A 21,725-nucleotide genomic window follows, 5' to 3' on the forward strand; every position below is an offset into this window, starting at 1 on the left:
TTTCGATTAAATATTTTCCGTTACATCTATTTATAATACATATTATAACTATTAAAAACAAAAATTTTTTGATTTTTCAGAAAAAAATAGTAAAGATAAATGTAAATATTTAATTTTCAATCATTTATAAACCTAAATATAGATATATGAAAATATATATATTTAAATACACGTAAATATATCTTATACTAACAAAATAAACTTACTTGGGATATACAGGTAAATATCCATATAGAATAGAAAATAGGATTTGTGAAAAGACCTTGAACAACATTTCTTTGTCCGTGAATTTTTCTAGCATTAATTTCATTAAATAATGTCATCATTACAAATGTATTAAATATAACTGTAAAATGTTGTGTTGGTCCAGCTGCAAGATCTTGACCTCTACCAGACTCAATATTCAATAATATATCACCTGGAAATGAAAAAAAAAGTTAGCCCAGTGTGTGATGCAAAAAAAACCAAGTAAAGCAAATTAAATTTCATAGTCAAATAACAAAACATTGAATTTCATAAAAAAAAAAATTTCATCTCAAATTTGTAATATCGTAAATGAAAACTAAACAAGTAAAAACGTTTCTGTCGTATAAATCGACCGAATTATACCCTGCACCTTGGCAATCTGAGTTAAAACTTGTTCTTGAAATATTTAGAATTAGCTTTCATTGTCGTATACTAAGTGCTGGAATCTGTCAAGTTATTCCAACAAAACTTCAGGGATATATGTAAACTATAATTGGACACATCGGTGCCAAGTTTCATAGCTCTGACTTTATTATTTTTCCGAATACTTAAAATTAGCTTTTGGAGTTGTATGGCAGCTACCCGAAACAGTCAAATCATTTACCAAACCTTCAGAAATGTATGTGACCTATAATTAGACACGCGACTGTCAAGTTTCAGAAATCTGATTTTATTATTTTTTCAATTATTTAAAATTAGCTTTTGGAGTTGTATGACAGCTACCCGAACCAGGGCTCTACATATGTAGAGTGTAATTGAACACATTTAAAATTAATATCTTTATTAGTTTTTGAATTATTTAAAAAACACTTTTTCAGATGTATGCAGCTACCCGAACCCGTTGTTCGAATTTTTTTAATTACAATAGAAGCGATCCTTGGTAGAAAAGAAACAACTTGTGAAAGGTTGATGTCGATTGCATTATTCGTTTTTGGGTTATCATGCGACCGGATGGGCAATCAACGCAGAATGGTTACAAACTCCATACCAAAGAGAAAATACTCTTCACTAAGGTGCAGTTATTATTTTTATGCATAAAAATAATAACTTACCAGCAAATAATAAAGAAAATATAACTGTTAGTTGATATATTGCTTGGCCTAATATATTTTTCATCATTGTGCGTGATATTAAAGGTTTCGTACGACCATATGGTTTACGTAATAATAAATCAGGTGTTGGAAGTTCAGTAGCTAAAGCTAAAGACGCTAATGTGTCCATAATTAGATTCACCCACAACATTTGAACGGCCTAAAAGTAAAAAATATAAACATTAAATTAAACTTATTTTTGGGAACATAAAAATAAAAATAATAATAATAATTTACTTTTAATGGGGAATCTTGAACAGCACAGGCACCTATAAATGCAACAATTACGGCTACGACATTAACTGTCAATTGAAATTGTAAAAATTTCGCAATTGAATCATAAACATTGCGTCCCCACATAACAGCCTTAACGATACTACTAAAATTATCATCTGTCAATATAATATCGGAAGCTTCTTTAGCAACATCAGTTCCAGCAATACCCATTGCGAAACCAACATCGGCTTTCTTTAAGGCTGGACCATCATTAGTACCATCACCGGTAACGGCAACAACTTCACGATTTTCACTAACTTTACTATCAATTATACCTATAAATTGAGAAAATTTTATATAAATAACGATATTATATATTATAAATATAAATTTAATAAAGGCAATAAATGAAGAAATCAAAACTAAAAAAAATTTTGGAATACCTTTAACCAAAGTATATTTATCTGTTGGTGATGATCTAGCAAGAACCCTAAGTTTTGGCCAAACTTTATCAATAAGATGCTGTTGAACCTTTTTAGTACATATAAAATATTTTTTTCGATTAATATTTTAATATAATTTATATACATATGTATATTAGTAAAATATATGTTTACATGTACACACATATTTATATATTAACATATTTCACTTACATCACCATTACTATCTCGAATTCTTCTATTGAATTCTTTACCTTCCAGTATAAGAAAATCTTCATTAGGTCTTATAATACCACATTTTGTGGCAATGGAACGTGCTGTATTTATATTATCACCAGTAACCATACGAACTGTAATACCAGCTCTTTGGCATCGTCTAATAGCATCGGGTACTTCAGGACGGACAGGATCTTCAATACCAACAACACATATACATGTTAAATTACTAACAATATTTTCTTCGTCATCCCAATTTGGTTCATTATCAATATGAACCTCATTTATTGATGCTTTTCCTGGTACAAAATCACGATAAGCAACTGATATAGTACGTAAACCATCACACGCCATTGGTTCAATAACTTCACGTATTAAACGATCTTGCATATCTCTTGTAAATTTCTCTAATTCGCCATTATGACCATAAATGAAAGCACATCTTCATCAAAATGATATAAAAAAAATTGTAATTATGTATTTTAATTATTACTAAATTTCCTTATATTTCACACTAATATCTCGCACAATTTCCATAAGAACTTTGAAAAATGTGTTTTTTGGTAGAATGAAATAAAATTGGCATTTCATTTTTTTTGTGTAAATTGCCTGTGTGTATACATACATACTTACATATAAATAACCTAAATATTCACTCACTTTTTAAGTACAATTTCAGATGCTCCTTTACAATATAATCTATAACCACCACCTGGTTTTGGTATAACGGAACTCATTGACTTTCTAACCGAATTGAAAGTATAAACACGAATAAATTTATCCTCTGGATATTCTTCCCTAACAGCTTGATAACTCATACCTAAGCCTTGTACAAAACCTAAAAGAGCACACTCAGTTTTATTACCAACTTGTATACTTGGATCACCAGGATTTTGCCCAGGCTAAAACGACAAATAAAAAAGATAAAGAATCAATATAAACGTATTAGGTTTTTCTACAAAATATTTACATAAAATTACATATGTATTATACATATTCTATATATTTGTCATTTGACTTCAATTACTTACTATAATTTTTGATGTAAATGCCGAATTAACCGATATACCTTGAACTATTAAGTTACCAACATTCGATGGAATATCAGAAAATTTTGGTGTAACCTTACATAATTTTTCACATATATATGATTGAACAACGGTCATACGATTTGTAGTTAAAGTTCCAGTCTTGTCAGAACAAATGGCAGTGGCATTACCCATTGTTTCACATGCATCCAAATGCCGAACCAAGTTGTTATCTTTCATCATTTTCTATAAATAACAAAAAATAAGTAAATAAAATTATTAAGAAATTTATCTTAATTTTTTTTTAAAAATACACAACTTTCATTAATCTTTAATTGCTTTTTTTCATACAGATTTGAAATTACAAGATCATAGAATTTCATAGAAATTCATTTAAATAATTTTTTAGCGCATTTATTTTAGCCCAGATTTACACTTGCTTACATATGAAAACTTCTAAATGACGTTTCCAATTGTGGGATTTTTTGCAATAATAAGAATTAATACTTGAAACAAAGTATATCTATGGAAGAAGTAGTTCGACTCTCCGTTTACATCACACTAATAACACCACTCACCAATTTTTGTACACAAAAAATTCCCTTAGCTAAAAGAATGTAGCCTCTTATTTTTCTTTTTATACACATATCAACTTTTGCAAGAGGAAAAGTACAGTACGCAATAGGTGTCTACCTGTTTTTTTATAATATATTTTTAGAGGCCCACAAAACCTCTTCTGTAATTTATTTTAGCACAAGGTGTCAAAAATGGTGCATCCATATTATAAAAACGAAGCGATTTAAAAAAAAAAGAGTATTAAAATAAAAAAAATATTTGTAATTTATATGTATATAATTTTAAAAAATAATAAAAAAAACGAACAATGCAATCGGTACCAAACTTTCACAAGTTGTTTCTTTTCTGACAGTTGAATTCAGACAACGGGTTCGCGTTGTCACACAACTCAAAAAGTTTTTTTTAAATATTTCAAAAACTAATAAAGATTAATTTTAAATGTGTTCAATTACACTCTACATATGTAGAGCCCTGGTTCGGGTAGCTGTCATACAACTCCAGAAGCTAATATTAAATATTTGGAAATATAATAAAGTCATATTCATGAAACTTGGCAGTTGTGTGTCCGATTATAGATCAGATATATTTGTGAAGTTTGATGGAGTTGCTTGACTGGTTCAAGTACTTGCCATAAAACTCCAAAAGCTAATTTTAAATATTTGGAAAAATTATAAAGTCAGATTCATGAAACTTGGCAGTCGGATGTCCAATTATAGGTCAGACATATCCGTGAAGTTTCTATAAATTAATTTCACAGGTTCGAGTAATTGCAATCGGTTTATGCCGAATGAAACATTTTTACTTGTTCTTTATAAATTATTTTATTTGTGTACCTCGCCTATATTGCGGCTTTTGTACTTGAAGTGAATGAACTCGAAACTCAAGCTGCGTTTTCACTATGTGGTAAACGAGGTTTAGCTATTAAATTTCAAATCATTATTGACATTTCAAGTCAAGTAAGCAAAATTATTTGTTGACTTGAGTGTAGCCGACTTCAAGTCAAGTAACGTTTAAATAAACATGAAATAGGCTTTAAGCAGCCATATAACCGGGTATATACATATTGTTACACCATATTGTGTACCTACTTTGCATATGTACATTTTGAAATTTTTAACTTATATATATTGGTTTTATACATTCGAATGTTTTTTGATTTTTATGAAATGAAAAATAAAATGATATGAGGAATAAATTTTGTTGCTATAAAAATAACAAAATTTTTACCTAACTTAATTTAATGTTAGTTCAATTCGATATTTTTGACATATTCGTTTATTTACAATGTCTTGGTTCTTTCTTGCCTACACAACTCTTATTCCCATCTATTTCTTAACACATTGTTGACAGGTCACGAGTTAATTCGGATTTAATATGGCCGAACGTTGTTGACCGGCCATGAGTAAACTCGTGATGTGCTTTTCTTTTCGCATCGCGGTTGTTTTCTCTGTTGGCGACTATAAAGTGCAATTGTTGGTCGGTATAACACAAGCGTTTCTTTCGCTTATAAGACCCGCCAAATCTTTTTTTGTAAAAAATATTTAATAATTTAAAAAATTTAAAAAAGCGATGAGGGAACGTAATGAAGAATCTTTCAATGAATTACACGCGGATGGTTTATCTGATTGTCCGAGTGAGTATGAATCAAATTGTGGTAACTGTGAAAATGATACTGTATCAAAAGAGAGCGACTCATACTTATTTTTATTGTTTTACTTCCATATCCAATTACAAAATAATAGCCGGTGACATGATATAAATTTTCTGTAAAATTGCCGGTCAACAATGTAATAATAAAAAGGAATATTTTGAGAATTTGGAAGTGGCAAACAAACGAAAACTAACGGTTTGGAACTAGTCGAATTACTTCTCAGAGAGATTTACTTTGATTTGGAATTATTTAATTTGATATACATATGTATACATATATTTATGTGCCACGTAATCAACGTCATAATAGTATGACCCATTAAAAACACAAACTATTTAGAAATGATTTGTTCTATAATAAATTTGCACTTTGGTTGTTTTTCTTTATTCGTTCCGAAATTTCTTTATTTTTTCTAAATATTCGGAATATATTACATTCTTTGTTATTTTATAATCTATATTGTACTCTAGGTATTTTAAACGCATTCTTTTATTTCCAAAGATTTTTTAAATAAATGAAATTTTATAGAAAAAGCACCAAAAGTCAAATTGAATCATACGCAGCAATTGGGAACAATTGCCATATTTATTTTTCAGATTTGTCAAAGACTTCCAAGATGACCAGACTTCTTACCAAAAATGCCAGATTTTCTTAACTTACAGGTAGGAAAAATCTGACAAATCGCTTTAAATTTTTTGTTTTGTAAATTATTATTATCAAACGGTAATCCATTATTTTAAAAATCAATTATAAAAAGATTTATTTTAAACGAATTGACACCTAGATGACGCTGAAGCTGGATATTGTATTACTATGAATTCCGATAGACAGCGACTGTCTACTTTACTAACCAAATACTGATTTTTATATTTTGATTCTTTTTGTGAAGTAAGGTTGATAAAATTGAAGCTTCATTTTAAATGCAATTTTGTGCTAATAGCTTAGAGTGAAATGAAAACAACGAAATAATTTTTTTTTTATTTTTTTAGAAAATGTGAAATTTAATTTTTATAATTTTTTCACAAATATTGATTTAGATCAGCAAAAGAGTTAAAACCAGAATGAAAGTTCTGCGGGGGTTTGTCACACATCCAAAAACCAAACTTGTGCATATGCTTAAAATACAAAACTGCATGTAAAATGTAGCCGAAACTGAATTTTCACATTAGTATGGTTCGACAAGTGGAAAGCGATTGTTCTATAAATCAAATACTTATATATTTGAACTAGTTTAATTTTTTTATATTTGTAAACAGTAGACGACTGAAGTAAATTTGAAATTTTCCGAATATTCTAATTAGAAAAAATTATTAAAAACCGAATTTGAAAGAAGATTTTTAGATTTTAGTAGATGTCAAAATGAATTTAACCTATATACTTTTCCATTTTCTGTTGATATTGAAACACTAGATGCAAATTTGCTATTGAAATCCAAATGCTGTCCGATTTTTATTAAGGCAAAATTTTAGAGAAGGAGAAATTACTAAATTTTATAATTATTTACCTATAAATCAGGGTTTCTTAACCTTTTTGGTGCAATGGACCCCTTTAAAAATTTTAAATATGTCACGGACCCTTCTTTGAAAAAAATTGTTTAAACGTCAATTATTACAAAATATATTCTATTTTATTATTAAAATATTTTTATTATATTTCTGGATATAAAATAATAATTGTAATTGAAGAAAATAAAATTTTCAATGTGAAGGCTGTTGCTGCTTTTCGTTGAGAATTTGCAAGAACTTTGTGGAACTGAACTGATTCTAACGCACTTTATTCTAAGTGAAATAAAAATCAAGGGCTACTCAGTGTTTCAAATATTCAAATTTTGACAAAAAAAAAATTTTTAAAGAAATTTTAAAAATTAGGAGCAGTTGGCGAACCCCCAAAATATGATCCATGGACCCCCAAGGGGTCCATGAACCACAGGTTAAGAAACCCTGCTATAAATCTATTAAGCGTGTTTTAGCCTAATTCGGAAGTACATATTTGTGTGAACAATTAATTTCGATATTAAAAAGTAATAAAACGGCATGTTCAATCAATATTAAAAATATTAAAAATTACAACTGCGAGTTAAATTTAACCAAATTTCGAAGATTGAGTAACAGAAATAAAAATCTTTAAAAAAACTGATTTTATATGTTTTTTGTATGACTGTGTATTATTTGTATATTTTTTTATGTTAAAAATCAAATTTGAGTATAATTTAGTAGTTTAAGGATTTTTATTGTGCGGCCCGAAGCAATGTACGGAAATGATATGCCTGATTTAGAGCATCAACAGAAAGAAAATCAAAATCGGCAAAATTATACTTTCAAAAACAATTTGATTAAACTTTTGAAAATTAAACTCTTTATAAAAATTGTATTTGATAAACATAAACTTTAAGACGATAAAAATGTGCTTAAATTAAATATAAAAACTGTTTTATCAGAATTTATGCCAGTTTTTTTTCTATGTTGCCAGATTTTTCAGTCTGTGAAATCAATATGGCTCGCCTGATCATATGTTATTATTTTATTGCATAGCTTGGGAAAGTTTAAAGATTGTAGTTGAAATATTTATAAATTAATATGGATACAAATAGTTTTTGGTGAGAAATAAATAATTTTATTTGCTTTACATAGATATATATATATATATATATACATACATATATATATATAAGAAAAGTCAACTTTCAAATGGACATCCAGCCCTGTCAAAAAATTAATCTATTCGAAATGCTAAATTAATTATGCCATTTCGTTATAAAAATTAACTCTATTTGCGCTTCTTAATTTTTTCTATTCCAAATATTCCAAAATCAGCTGACAAACAAATCTATTCTTTTTATTCCTTTATTGTAATGAAATAAAGAAAAACAACCATTAAATATCGCTTTATTTGAATGGATGGATGGATGATTGGGTACAAAAACCTGGATATAATATACATAATTGTTATTTTTATATATAATTTGTTTTAAAATATGATTAATAAAAATTTTACCTTAACCGAATAGGCCAATGAAAGTGTAACAGCTAATGGTAAACCCTCAGGTACGGCAACGACTAACACTGTTACACCAATAATTAAATGTTTAACCAAATTGTTGGCATATGTATTTTTCCATGGTTTTTCATCAATAACGAATGTTTTTATGCAGAATTGTATAACTAATATAATAACAGTAAGTACAGCTATTGTTGAACCGGCATAACCAATTTGTATTGCTAATTTTGTTAATTTTGCTTGTAATACAGATTTCTCTTTTTTATGACTACTCTCGGGGCTAGGACTTGATTGTTGTACATGATTACCATCCGATTCGGATTTAACCGGTGCTGGAGATCCCATATGACTATTACTAATCGGTGCACCACCATCTTCGTCTACATTTATAAATATATATACATATTTACATTTATATAAATATTAGAATATATTATTATAATGCATTCGAATTTTATATATTAGAGTATTTATAAATATTGTAATTTAGATTATATTTAAATATACATACATATAAGTTTATACGTATATTTATATAAAAAATTATTATAATATGAAAAACATAAAAAAAAATTAAAAATAATGAATCAAAAAATATGAATAACTTATTACTTAGAAATAATTTCCTATAACTGTAAACAAATTTTTAAGTAATTTTTGAAAATTTAAAATTATAATTCAAAAATGCAATCATAACCTGATATAAAAATAATTTTTTATGCTATGTAATTTACAATTCAATTATGTACCTAATTTTGAAAATTTTAATTATTTAAAAGTAATCATGACAATTTTAATTAAAGTAAACATAATTAATCATATTAGTAAAAAATAACCAGAGGAATCAAAATAAAATTAACATAGTGCTTCTATTTTTTTAAATATTAGTTTATAATAATTTATGAGGCAAAAAATCTAAATTTTATTTTATAATTTGATTACTTTAACTTTTCTTATTTAGTTTATTGAATTTTTCTTGTAATAAAAATAACATGCAAGTAGAAAACCCTAACTTGTTTTTTACATTTAACAATTATTTGCTTCATAAATGGTTGTAAGTGAGAGTTTAATTACACAACCAAAGAAAAACAAAACGAAACATACATAATTGTAATTTACATAAAAAAACTACTTTGTACCGACCGCATTGTACACAATGAGGTAGGTTAAGTGATGGTACCTAATTTTAGATGTCGAGTTTTCGGTGAGAGTGCACTTCTCCATAACGTAGTAGGTAAGCGTAAATAAACTATTTTTAGAAAGATGTCGGTATGTGTGTGCTAGTGTGTATCTCAAGTTCAGCTGAACCGATTTTCATGAAATTTTATACGTGAGTTTATTTTGACTATGGCACGGATTGGTCAACTTTTGGGATATATGAGCCTCTGAAACTTGACCTTTTTGCGGACCAATTTTACAATTTTGCTTTTATAAAGAGAAATAATCAACTCGAAATTCGGGGTGTTATCACAATATATCTGCAAATTTTTTGGTAAGATCAGAAGTCGGAAACCAAATTATGGGCCGATTTCACATTTTTTTCTATATCTACGGCACGGATTAATGGAATTTCTTGAAATATGATATTTCAGTTCTGCTTGTTACCGAAACTAACTGCTAAAATTTTCGGGAGATCCTTTAGGCACAAAGCGAAATTCTACTAAGAGACAAATTGACACTTTTCTAGGTATGTTACCTAAAAGCTTACTAACTTCCTTAAAATTGAAAGGATCTGTTCATAATCTTCTGTAACACTTTCACTAAAACTAGGCAATATACATTGCGGCCGATTATGTGCGAATCCTATCAGATTTTTTTAGAAATAATTACATATTTTAAGCTTTCAATACATTATGCAAATATAAAATAAAAATTTTTAAAATTAATTTTCACGTTCTATAAATTTAAAGAAAAAATTTAAAAAAATACGGCATTAAAATATTACTCCTTATGAAACCATTACTCAATTAAATCAAAAAATAACTAAATAAAAGAATATTACAAACTAAGTACTTTAATTTGATTACTTTTCACTTTTTGTTTGTCAAGATATTTATTAAAAATAAAAATGATCTCTGTACTAAATTCTATTATGATTGCAATTATTCAAATTATAAAATAATTTCTGTTTCATATTCCTTTAATTTATATGTAAATAAAAAATATACTACATAATACAAAACAAAAAAAAAATTGGAAAATTTTTCGTAAGAAACATTCACTAGCATTCTTTAACTTTGTACCCTTGAATAAATTGAAAATTTTTCTGACAAGTGATTCGATACTTAAAATAAACCGCCTCATTGCTAAATAGTGTTAGGGCGCAGGTAAAAATACAATTTTTAGTTTTATAAATGTTTGATTGCTTTTTCGTATTTCATGGGCTTATATGCAAGCGTATACTCTATGCAACTATATGATCCCATGCAATTAAGCAATCAAACATTTTGTAAACGCAATAGTTTAGTTGGTTAGATGCGCACAACGATTGTACAATTAAATAGTAATTACAAAACTAATTACAAAACTGAAATTTGCATATCTGCTGAACCTAACGATTCATTTGTCAGAATAAAGCCGCAATATCTAACTTCTTAACCGGTTTTTTAATGATCCGTGTGTGATTTTCTTTCACAATTAGGAAATAATCTGATCAAAATTATTTTTTTTTTATATTAATTTGGTTTATAACAACTTAAAAGTGCAGGACTGGTCGTCTAGCAAAATGCAGATCTAACGTCAATTTAAGTTGTTCAGCAATAATGTTTTAATTACTGTAGAAGTCAATTTTAAAAAAAGAATCAAGGCATAACAACACTAAATTTTATTTACATACATAAATTAGACAATTTGAATATATAGCTGAATAAATTAAATTGACTTTAGAATATTTTATTTATATTTTTTCTTTATTTTTAATTATCCAAAAACTTTTGCTAATTTCTCATAACTTTTTTTTTAAAAAAATAAATACTAAAATAGAGAAAAAAAGAGGATACTTAATAAAATTTTGACACAAAGAATAATATTAATGACATAAATCGATTTGAAATATTGAAAAAAAACCAAAAAAAAAAACAAATAATATATCCACTATGCATTTATTACGAATTTTTATTATAATTTCATTTAGTGGTAAAGGGGAGGGAGGGGAAGAGGAAAAAGATCCTCATTGAATTTTTAATACTAAATATTTATGTATTTAAAAGTGTGTACATTTATGAAAGATTAAAAATTTTACAAAAAAAAAAATAGAATCTCTTATTCCAAATATCGTATGATGCCCCGAACTATATCAGAACTACACTATAATTTTCTTGACTTCAAAATTGCAATAATAAAGTATTTTTACGTAATTCAGCTTATGAATTCTAATTGCTGAATTATGTATTTATACCGTATTGACGCAATTTTCAAGTGACGCTTTTTATATTTTTATATATCGTTCACATTATTGTAAATGAGCGTCTATTTAAATCTTAATTTATAATATCAACTTGATTTATTCGGCAATTAAAATTTTAAAATCATATTATATATTAGTTCGCCCAATATTTATCAATCATCAACGATATTTGGCTAAGAAAGGGTTAAACAGAGCTTATAAAACAAAAAAATTAATTATTCATTAATATAATGAGGGGTTTCTGGCAATGAATGAAATTTTTATATTAATATTAAATGATACTTTGATATTTGAAAAGAAAAGAATAACAGGATTTTTGTTTTTTTATCTGCGGTATAAATATTTCATTGTTTAAATGAAAATGATTTTGAAGAAAAAAAAAATTAATAAAAATATTCAAAGGGTTAAATGTACACGATGATTTCATATACAATTAAGCTCCTTGACACACCCTATTGTCGCGATTATTGCCAAGGACAAAATTACCGGTGAATATAAAGCATAAATCGATGAAAAAATATATTTAATTATTTTCATTAATATAACAAGAATGCCTAATACGGAAATCTTATACACAAACTTTCATTTCCTCTTGAATGTTTAGATATTGCAAAGAGAAGATAGTTAACAAGTGCTATCGGTTTGAAAATGTAACCTAATTCAAATTTTTCTATTAAAATTTACGACAATTATAAATTATTTATTATATACTCTACTCCTGGACTATCAAGTGAAGTTTGATTAAAAAAAATTTACAACCAGACGTATAAAAACTAAAAAACAATTTCAATAAAGGAGTTTTATCTATAGTATACCGACATTACCCCTTGCTGTATACTTTTTTTATTGTTTTTGATAATTATGTGATCAACTTTCTTATCTAAATATAGAGAAATTTAGACTATTCATTCTGTATTTCACATTTAACGAATTTTCTTAAGTAAACCCTTTCATAATTCCGTAAATCATTCAGGAATATCACTTTTAAAATATTATTTTCTTCATTACCACAACATCATATAAAAATTTTATAATATGAATTATAAACTTATATATAGAACACTCACTAAAACAAAATGCTAAAATAGATCTAATAAATATCTTCAACTTTAAAATTACAATAACACGGTATTAATAATTTACACAGCAATTACAGCTTATGAGTAACAATACCATATAGTTTTAAATTGTATGCTGTAGGCGGAGTATCGAAACTCTTAATGGAAAAAAATTTCACTTGATGTTATATTTTGTGGTATAATTATTCACTTTCGGATGATTAAAAATAGTGAATTACAGAATAATATAATCAAAAATTAAATTAAGCCCGTTTTGGTAATGCCATTTGCATATTGTGAACCGTAATTATTGCAACAAAATTTGATATTATCATTTTCAAACAATAAGTTTTATACATAAGTCACAGCTTTTTTAAGTTTTATTGTATAGAAATATTGGCCTCTTTTAAGTTAGATGTACCATCCATGGAACAATAATTTAAAGCTTATTTAACTTTTCATGCTTAAACATGCAAATGACGTTTCCAATTATAGGACCTTGATTCATTTTTTTTTTCCTTAATTAAAATTAAATAAGTGAATACATATATCATATATATATAAAATTTTATTCTTTAAAATAAATTAATAGATGGCGAATTCTCAGCATGTCAAATGCTTGCAATTAATGTTAATCATTTATTTAAAAATTTCATAATGCAAGTGTCATAAATTATTCTATATAGATAAAGTTAGCAAACCCAATTAATAATTTTAGGTTTTACTCATTTTTTTTTAGATTTTTATTTTTTAATTTTAGATTTTTGACGTATTAACATTATTGACAGATCTTTGACATACTGGAATACGCCCATAATGTAAAAATAATATAAATTAAAAAACAAGTTTTTCTTTGTATAATTAAATAAGAATTTATCACCTGTTAAGCTTTTGCTCTTCTTCTGCTTTTTAGCTTCTGCCAATGTTAAATTTGTTTTTTTTTTCACAAAAATATTTATATATTTTTACATATAATTATATTTTTGTTATAGATAAATTTCAATTTATTTTTTTCGATTATTTGTTAAATATTTTCGATTAACAATTTTTGATTTTTTAAATATGGACGATGATGGAACATGATCAATATTATGGTTAGGAGGATTGATTTGATTGATGTTCGTGTTTGTACGTGAAAATGGAAGTTGGTTGGTTGATTTGATTATTATTTGTTGATGTATTTGTTGATTGTAGTTGTTGTTGTTGTAATTGTTGTTTTTTTTTTTAATTTTTTATTTACGAACAATAATGATGATTATAATGGTGGTAGTAGTAATAATTTGTAGCAGTAGTAGATCAAAGGAGAAGTAGTACAAATAGTAGTGGTGGTAGAAATGATAAAATAGTCGAAATAAAAAAAAAAAAACATTATTTTTATAAGTTTGATTAAAAAATTTTTTAAATTTATGGGCTCCAAAAAATTTTATATAATAATTATAGGAAGGATGTTATTCACAATAATATAAAAATAAACAATCATGAAAAAAAAACAAACAAAAATGAAAAATAAAAAAAAAATTAAGATTACATTTAAAATTTTTATTATTTAATGCCAAAATTTAGAAGAAAAGAAAAGATAACAAAGAGCAAAAAAAAATTGAATTTCTATATTTTTGCAATAACATGCACAATGAAAAAAATTAATATTATATTCATTACATAAAAATACACATACATATTATACATATATATATATATATATATATATACATAAAAACGTACAGTACATTCGCAATTTACACGACGTAACACTATAGTCAAGCATAACCGAATCTGAATCAGATAATAGATTTTTTTTATATTCATAAATGTGCAATTTATTGTAAAATTTTACAACAAACTTAATTTATTCAGCAAACTGAAATTGAATTGCTGAATAAACTAAATAAGTATTTATTAAATTTTGTATTAATAATACAAAATCCTAAATTCATAATTGCGGCTATAAAATATCATCCCATGAAATACTAACGTAGCTTATAGAAATTACTGGAATATTTAACTTGTAAATTGTGTGATTGCTGAACTTTTTACTGCAATCACTGGAATTAGAGGTCCTGGAAATATTCGTTATATAATATGCGAGAAATATGTCCGTTTTATGAATATTTTTTTTCCTTCACGTACATACATACATATATTACGTAAATCACTTATTTTTAGGTTTAGTATCAATTTCAATTAATTTTGTATCGATTTTAAATGAATAAATGTATGTCATTGCGAATATACTATATTTTCTTCTATTATAAATAATAATTGATAACTATTTAAATAAAAATATAAAGATAAATAATTATGTAACTTACTTGATTATTAATGATATTTTAAGTTAATATAAAATTTAATAAATAATTTATGATTATTTGAATATTACCCTGACATATGCATACAAATGGAAGTCTTGTATTCAAAGGTTAAAAACATTTAAATATTAAATTTATTAAACAACAAAAATTGGAAGGAATAGAAAAAGAAAGCTAATTATGTTACCAAATGTGGTTTCTATGATTTATAATTTAGATTCAAATTTAATTTACTAAATAAAGTAATTAAATAACATTTCTGTCAAAAATCTGGATTTTCAAAAATTCATCTACACATATTAACAAGAGTTGGTTTGAATGCAATTTAATTTTTGAAAGTTTAAAAAGTTGAAATTTTTTTTTTGATATATGAACACAAATATGTATTTAATAATGGATTTATTCAAAAATATAATTAGTAAAAATAAACATAAGACTTTAAGAAAAAAAAACAATAAATCCTCCAATAATTAAATTCAGACTATGAAAAATAAAATGCTTAAATGCAAATAAAATTTTGGGAAATTTTTATGTTAATGCAATTCTTATATATATAGGTAGATATAAAATAAAAAAAATAATTCTATATACATATGTGCATAAAAAAGTTACCATAAATTAAAAAAATGTGTGTATGTAAACTTTTTTTCGTGAATTTTGTAATGTCGCGATCCAATATTCAAATACTTAATCAAAGTTTTAAATCTTCTTAATTCTGCACGTTTATTGTCCGGTTTCCGAGATGATACTATTTAATTTTGAATTCACATAAAATTAAATTTTTTTTCTTTCATCTTCTTTCTGTTTGGAATTTTGATATTCGTTGTACATCATTTTTAAAAATATTCTTGAATTTATCTGAATCATTAATCAGAATTAATCTGAATCTTAATTTATTTATCTGAATAATTTTGCATTTAGATTTTTTCTATTTTTATTTTGTAATCATTGCAAAATTTCTTTTAGGATACCAAAATTTTTATTTCTTTTATTGATAAGAAGAGAGAAAAGAGAAAGAGAGAGACTTAATCAAACATAAAAATAATAAAAAGTCTCCTACACTCAAAGGACTAATTAATTATCAGATATGAAAATGAATTAATCGATATAAATTTTACAATTTTTGTAATATGTACGTATATACAAATGTATATAAAATGTAGTTAATTTATTGGGGTATATTCTGGCAGTATCATTTAAAATATGATATAAAAACTTAGTCACTCAGAATACTATATGACACATATGTCACATTATTCCGAAAATCGGATTTATTATCATATTGTGTCATATTGATAGTCAGACTTGATTGTCATATGCTAAAATTTAATACTTATTTTAATAGCATTTTTATATAAATTATTTTAGTAATATTTTTATTTAAAAAAATTTTATATCAAAATTGTTCTATTCTCAGAGTTGTGTTGAGTGAGTTTAAGTCGAAAAATATGATGGTTTTGTTTCAGTTTAAAAAAGCGATGACGTTATTTTTTGACTGCTATAGACGACTGCTATGTCAGTACAAACGGTACATCGCTCGGTAAATAGCATAACCTTTGGAACAAATCTCACTGAATCGATTAATTTGAATATTTTGAATCATATATAAATTTTGTGTGCATCTAAATGATATAATAATAGAAGGGAATCTTCAATAATTCAGTAGACTTAAACTTAAATTTTAAAAACTGTTTTTTGCTTCATTACAGATTTACGGGAACTAATTAGTTTAAGTTTTCAGATTTTTAATATCTTAAATTTTTTTACGTGATTTTCTTCAAATTTAAAATAATATTTTAAAAATACTTCGAATCTTTTAAAAATATTTCGAACGTAATTCTTTTGTGGCAAAAATTTTTCGAACGTGCTGCATTTAAAGATTTTGTGTTTTGGTTTATCGAACGTCCTTTATATTATCACGGTCTTAGTTAAAACAGAATTTTCGAAAGTCCACAAAAATATTAAAAAAATTATTACTTTCAAAATTAGTTTAATAACATGCAATAACAAGTGTTACACTAAGAGAATATTTCTTATAATAAAATATTGTAAAAATTTAAATGATTTAAGAATTTTAAAGAATTTTATGTGTGAGAGTTGTGTAAGGCAAATTACAAGGGTTCTGTCCAAATGATTAATATGACAATAAGATGTTAATATTTTTTTTTTAAATGATATGACTATTTGGAATATTCGCATTTAACTTTTTATGATATATAAACAGTGTTCACGTCTATAACTCGATGTCGCACTGAAACGGGAAAATGTTTTCAGTTATAGAGGTCCCGAACAATAGAAATAAGAAAGAATCATAAGAATTCTTTATATAAGAACTGAATTTTATTTTGAGTTAAAAAGAAATTCTAGTTAAGATAATTCGGGTTCTATAGAAAAGTGTTTATAAATAAAATTATGCTATTGTTCAAAGGAAATCATATTGCATCGATGTAAGGAGATTATCGGTTTGAAAAGATTCGAGTTATAGAGGCTTAATTGTACATTTATACGTAGAGTATATCCAAATATTGTGGAAAAACGACAAGCTTTGATAATGGATGAAATGTTTTCATATTGTTAATTTTTCATATTGCAACGACATAGGTTTTTGAAATGATAGAAAAAAACTATGATTGCATATGTTCAGAAAAAATCTGGCAGATTTGATCTGTAAAATTGACAATAAACGTTTCGTATCACTTTTCCCTAATTTAAAATTATGTATATTGGCATAATGGTATTTGTGAAATTAGTAGTTTTGTAAAAATTTTTTTTTTGGAAATACAAATTAATGTTAATTTCAAATGTTCATGACATTCAAAAAATAATTCATAAATCTATTAAAGAATTATTTAAGATGATATTTAAAGTGTTAGCTCATTTTCATTATAATTTTTTATATATATAAAAATTAAAATTAAAGAAAAACTCAATTATTTAATCAATATGAACAAAACTAAAAATCACATATATTTTATTATCAATTTAATTCGGAATTCACAAAACATCGAAACATAAAAAACATATAATAATACAAAATCCAAATTTAGAAACTCTATCAAACCCATTAGGGTTGTGATTAAAATAATACAAATTCACATTTACAAAATTTTGTTAAATCTATCAAAGGGTGATAAAAAAATTATTAATAATTTTAAAACATAAAATTTTATTTATTTTTTGTTATTTTTATATTTTTATCACCACCGCAAAACAAAAAACGTTCATTAATTAAAAGTATGAAACCATAACCATTTCAAATAATTTTTTTTAAAGAAAAATTTATTAATTTTTGAATAATAAAATGAGAAAAACAATATGAATGATTAAAAATGAAATTATTTTTTATAATAAGCAAAACAATAACCAAAAATTAAAAAATTACTTCATTTCCAACATATTTAAAATAGATTTTAATTTTTATATAAATTTTAATTTGAATAAGCTGCATTATAAAATTTATTTTAAAATTAAAATCCGAAAAAAAAAATTAATTAATTACAATTCATTTAATAATTAAAAAAACAAAAAACAATATTTTAAATTTTTTGAAAACAAATAGACGAACATAAAAACTAAAAGTAATAATTAAATGATTTTTCCATTATTATTTTTTTTCAAATGTCATTTAAAGGAATAAATGTTGAATTGAAGCAAAATGCGTGTAGGAAGCAATGAAAAGTTTGAAAACAAAACCTTAATAATTTACCCTTTTTCATTTTTCTAATTTCAGCCTCTTGTTGATCAACAGCAGCTCCCAACAATGTAAATATAATGCCAGCTTGTGAATTAACACCAACAGCTGTAACTAACATTTTACCACTACCTTCCATAACATGTGTACCAGATAATACCATTGGGTCATAATCTGGTCCTTTTTTGACATGATCGGATTCTCCTGTTAGCGATGATTCATCAATCTACAAATAGCGACAAAAATACACAACAAATGAAAGATATAGAATTTCGCAATGTTTCGGTCTTTAATGACTTCTTATTTGATTTTTAAAAAATTGATTTCTTCGTGAGAAGGCGCACATTTAAATCTTATTTTCACACAACTAATTTATATACATATACTTATAAAAAAAACAACAAAATTCTCTCACCTTTAAATCATTACTTTGAATGAGTACACCATCAGCTGGTAATAGATCGCCATATTTTATTTGACATATATCACCGACTACTATATCACCGACATTTATATCTCTAACTTCACTGCCACGTATTACTGAAAATTTATGTTCACCCTCTATACGATTCTGTAAGCCACGAAATTGTCGCTCTTTTGAATAATCATTGAATGCTGTCACAAAAACAACAACTATAACGGAAATTAGAATTGCTAAACCTTCTATCCAGCCATGATGATCATCTTCTTCGGCAAGAATTGCTGAAAATACAGAAGTAGAAGCTAGAGGGTATAGGTGGAAAATAAAAAATAAAAAAACAAAAGAAAACCCAAAAATTTGATCAAAAAAAAAATTTTTTTTTTTTTAGGACCCAAGGCAGAGGAGAAATAAAATTAAAAATATTATTTAGAAATGGAGGGGGAAAAATAATAAAAAAATGTGGTAATTCACCCGAAATGAATTTTTTTTAAAATTTCATTCGAGGAGTGTTTTTTTTAATTTAAAATTAAAAAATCAACAAAAATTAAATAGTTGAAATTTGAACAAAAAGTAAAAAAATTAAATTGGAAAACAATAAATTTATAAATTAATTAAATTATTTTGATAATTATTTATATATATATTTTTTCTATTTTTGTTTTAATTGTGTACTTTTAATTATTCACAATCACAACAAAATTTTTATTGTCATTACAAAATTTCTAATTTATTTGACGTTTACTATTTTCTAAAACCTATGAAAAAAAAATCTATATATTAAAGTACAAAAACTACTGAATATAAATATTAATATAATTGACAAAATATGTGTATAATCAAAAACATTAAAAAAATTAATAGAATAACCAAATTATAAGAACGAGAAATTTAAATTATAAAAAGTTGAAAAGAACACATTATAGCACATTTTCATTTAATAATTTATATAAATCCTACGCAGAGTTTGTATTAAATATAATAGATTCAAGAGCATTTTCACTGACATTTTGAGTTTTCATTTATATTTCATATGGGTTTATATGGAAGTGCTCACACACACAACTGTATAATTGCATAAAATTAAGCAAGCAAACAATTTGTAATTACAAACTGATTGCAATTTTGGCCCTTATATAATCGGCGAAGCGAATTAAATTTTTGGCGAATATGAATTTTAGGTATTATGATTAGCAAATTCGCCTAAATTTTAGGCGAATGAGCTGTCAAATCTGTTGAATGAAAATTCTGTGTGACAAGCTTGGGAAAAGAAACCAAAATAAAACATGAGTGTTTTTTTTATTGGATATTATAGCATTTATTGCGTTATAATAGAAAAACCTAAACTATGTGTAAAGTAAGTTCATAAAATTCTACAAATTATTGTAAAAAATATTGATTGTTTACTATCCAATTAACCATTCGAGCAATTATTTTTGCAAAAAAGCATTAACAAAGTATGTACATATGTATGTGTGGTGTTAACCTTATTATTTTCGGTACGCATTTTGATGTCTTGCGGTAGCAACATTTTGGATCTGGCGATTGAAAACACTTTCATTATTGGCTATCATAATTTAAAACGTCATTCGATTCGCCTAGTCCATTTGACTCGCCTAGCCATTTGTTTCGCCGATCATAATAAGGGTATTCAAATAGTTTAGTTTTTTAATAGTTTTGCAATAAAACTGTAATTGTAAGAGCTCCGACAGACATGCGATTTTTAGTTTTGCAATTAGTGTTTGATTGTAAAATAGTTGCGCGCGCATCTAACCAACTTAAACTATTGCATCAATTCAAATCGAATGCGTTTAATAAAAATTGCAATCAGTTTGCAAAAAATTGCAATCTCTTTGATTGCTTAAATGCGTGCGACCATATCGTTGCATATGTGCGCGCTTCAATATAAACTTACGGAAAAAAAATAAGCAATCAAACACTTGCAACACTAGATATTGCATGTGTGCCAGACCCTAAGCGTATAAGTACATAATTAATAATCTTATTATCATATATAATATTATGTAAATTTATACTTACAATGAAGCTTGAATAATTTTATACTTATTAATTTAGTTAAGGTACGAGGGTTACAATTTTTGGGTTAATAATATATAAAATAAAAACAGGGCATCGAAAACTTTCTATTCTGCAAAAATTTTGTTCTAACAAAATTTATCGATAACTGTTGAAATTTTTTTAATAAATTAAGAAAGTTGGCTCTTGCTCTGAAAGTAAGCGAAAACCGTTTTAAAATAACATTCAATTTTAGAGTCGATTCAACATATTGACATATTTGTTTAAGATTTTTGTATAATAAAAATTTTTTGAAATAACACTCCCTCTTACTAATCAAATCTATTTGTGTACAATTTTATTTTT

General features: G+C 25.5%; 1 protein-coding gene across 13 annotated transcripts in view; it reads right to left on the reverse strand.

The window, feature by feature from the left end:
- LOC129606370 (plasma membrane calcium-transporting ATPase 3) overlaps window positions 1-21,725 on the reverse strand; it is a 198,515-nt gene that overhangs the window by 98,035 nt on the left and 78,755 nt on the right. For 11 of the 13 annotated variants that reach the window (XM_055516768.1, XM_055516760.1, XM_055516735.1 and 8 more), the window contains 11 exons: window positions 19,341-19,648; window positions 18,941-19,151; window positions 13,809-13,844; window positions 8,462-8,844; window positions 3,244-3,486; window positions 2,873-3,114; window positions 2,210-2,654; window positions 1,997-2,084; window positions 1,575-1,888; window positions 1,299-1,497; window positions 207-418 (listed from right to left, as the gene is read on the reverse strand). In XM_055516768.1, coding sequence (XP_055372743.1) covers window positions 207-418; window positions 1,299-1,497; window positions 1,575-1,888; window positions 1,997-2,084; window positions 2,210-2,654; window positions 2,873-3,114; window positions 3,244-3,486; window positions 8,462-8,844; window positions 13,809-13,844; window positions 18,941-19,151; window positions 19,341-19,648 — 2,681 coding nt within the window. The remainder of the gene's footprint in view (window positions 1-206; window positions 419-1,298; window positions 1,498-1,574; window positions 1,889-1,996; window positions 2,085-2,209; window positions 2,655-2,872; window positions 3,115-3,243; window positions 3,487-8,461; window positions 8,845-13,808; window positions 13,845-18,940; window positions 19,152-19,340; window positions 19,649-21,725) is intronic. The other 2 variants (XM_055516743.1, XM_055516752.1) reach the window with 2 other exon arrangements.

The sequence above is a fragment of the Condylostylus longicornis genome, unplaced genomic scaffold (assembly GCF_029603195.1).
Source record: "Condylostylus longicornis isolate FDR11 unplaced genomic scaffold, ASM2960319v2 ptg000003l, whole genome shotgun sequence".
NCBI classification, from domain to species: domain Eukaryota; kingdom Metazoa; phylum Arthropoda; class Insecta; order Diptera; family Dolichopodidae; genus Condylostylus; species Condylostylus longicornis.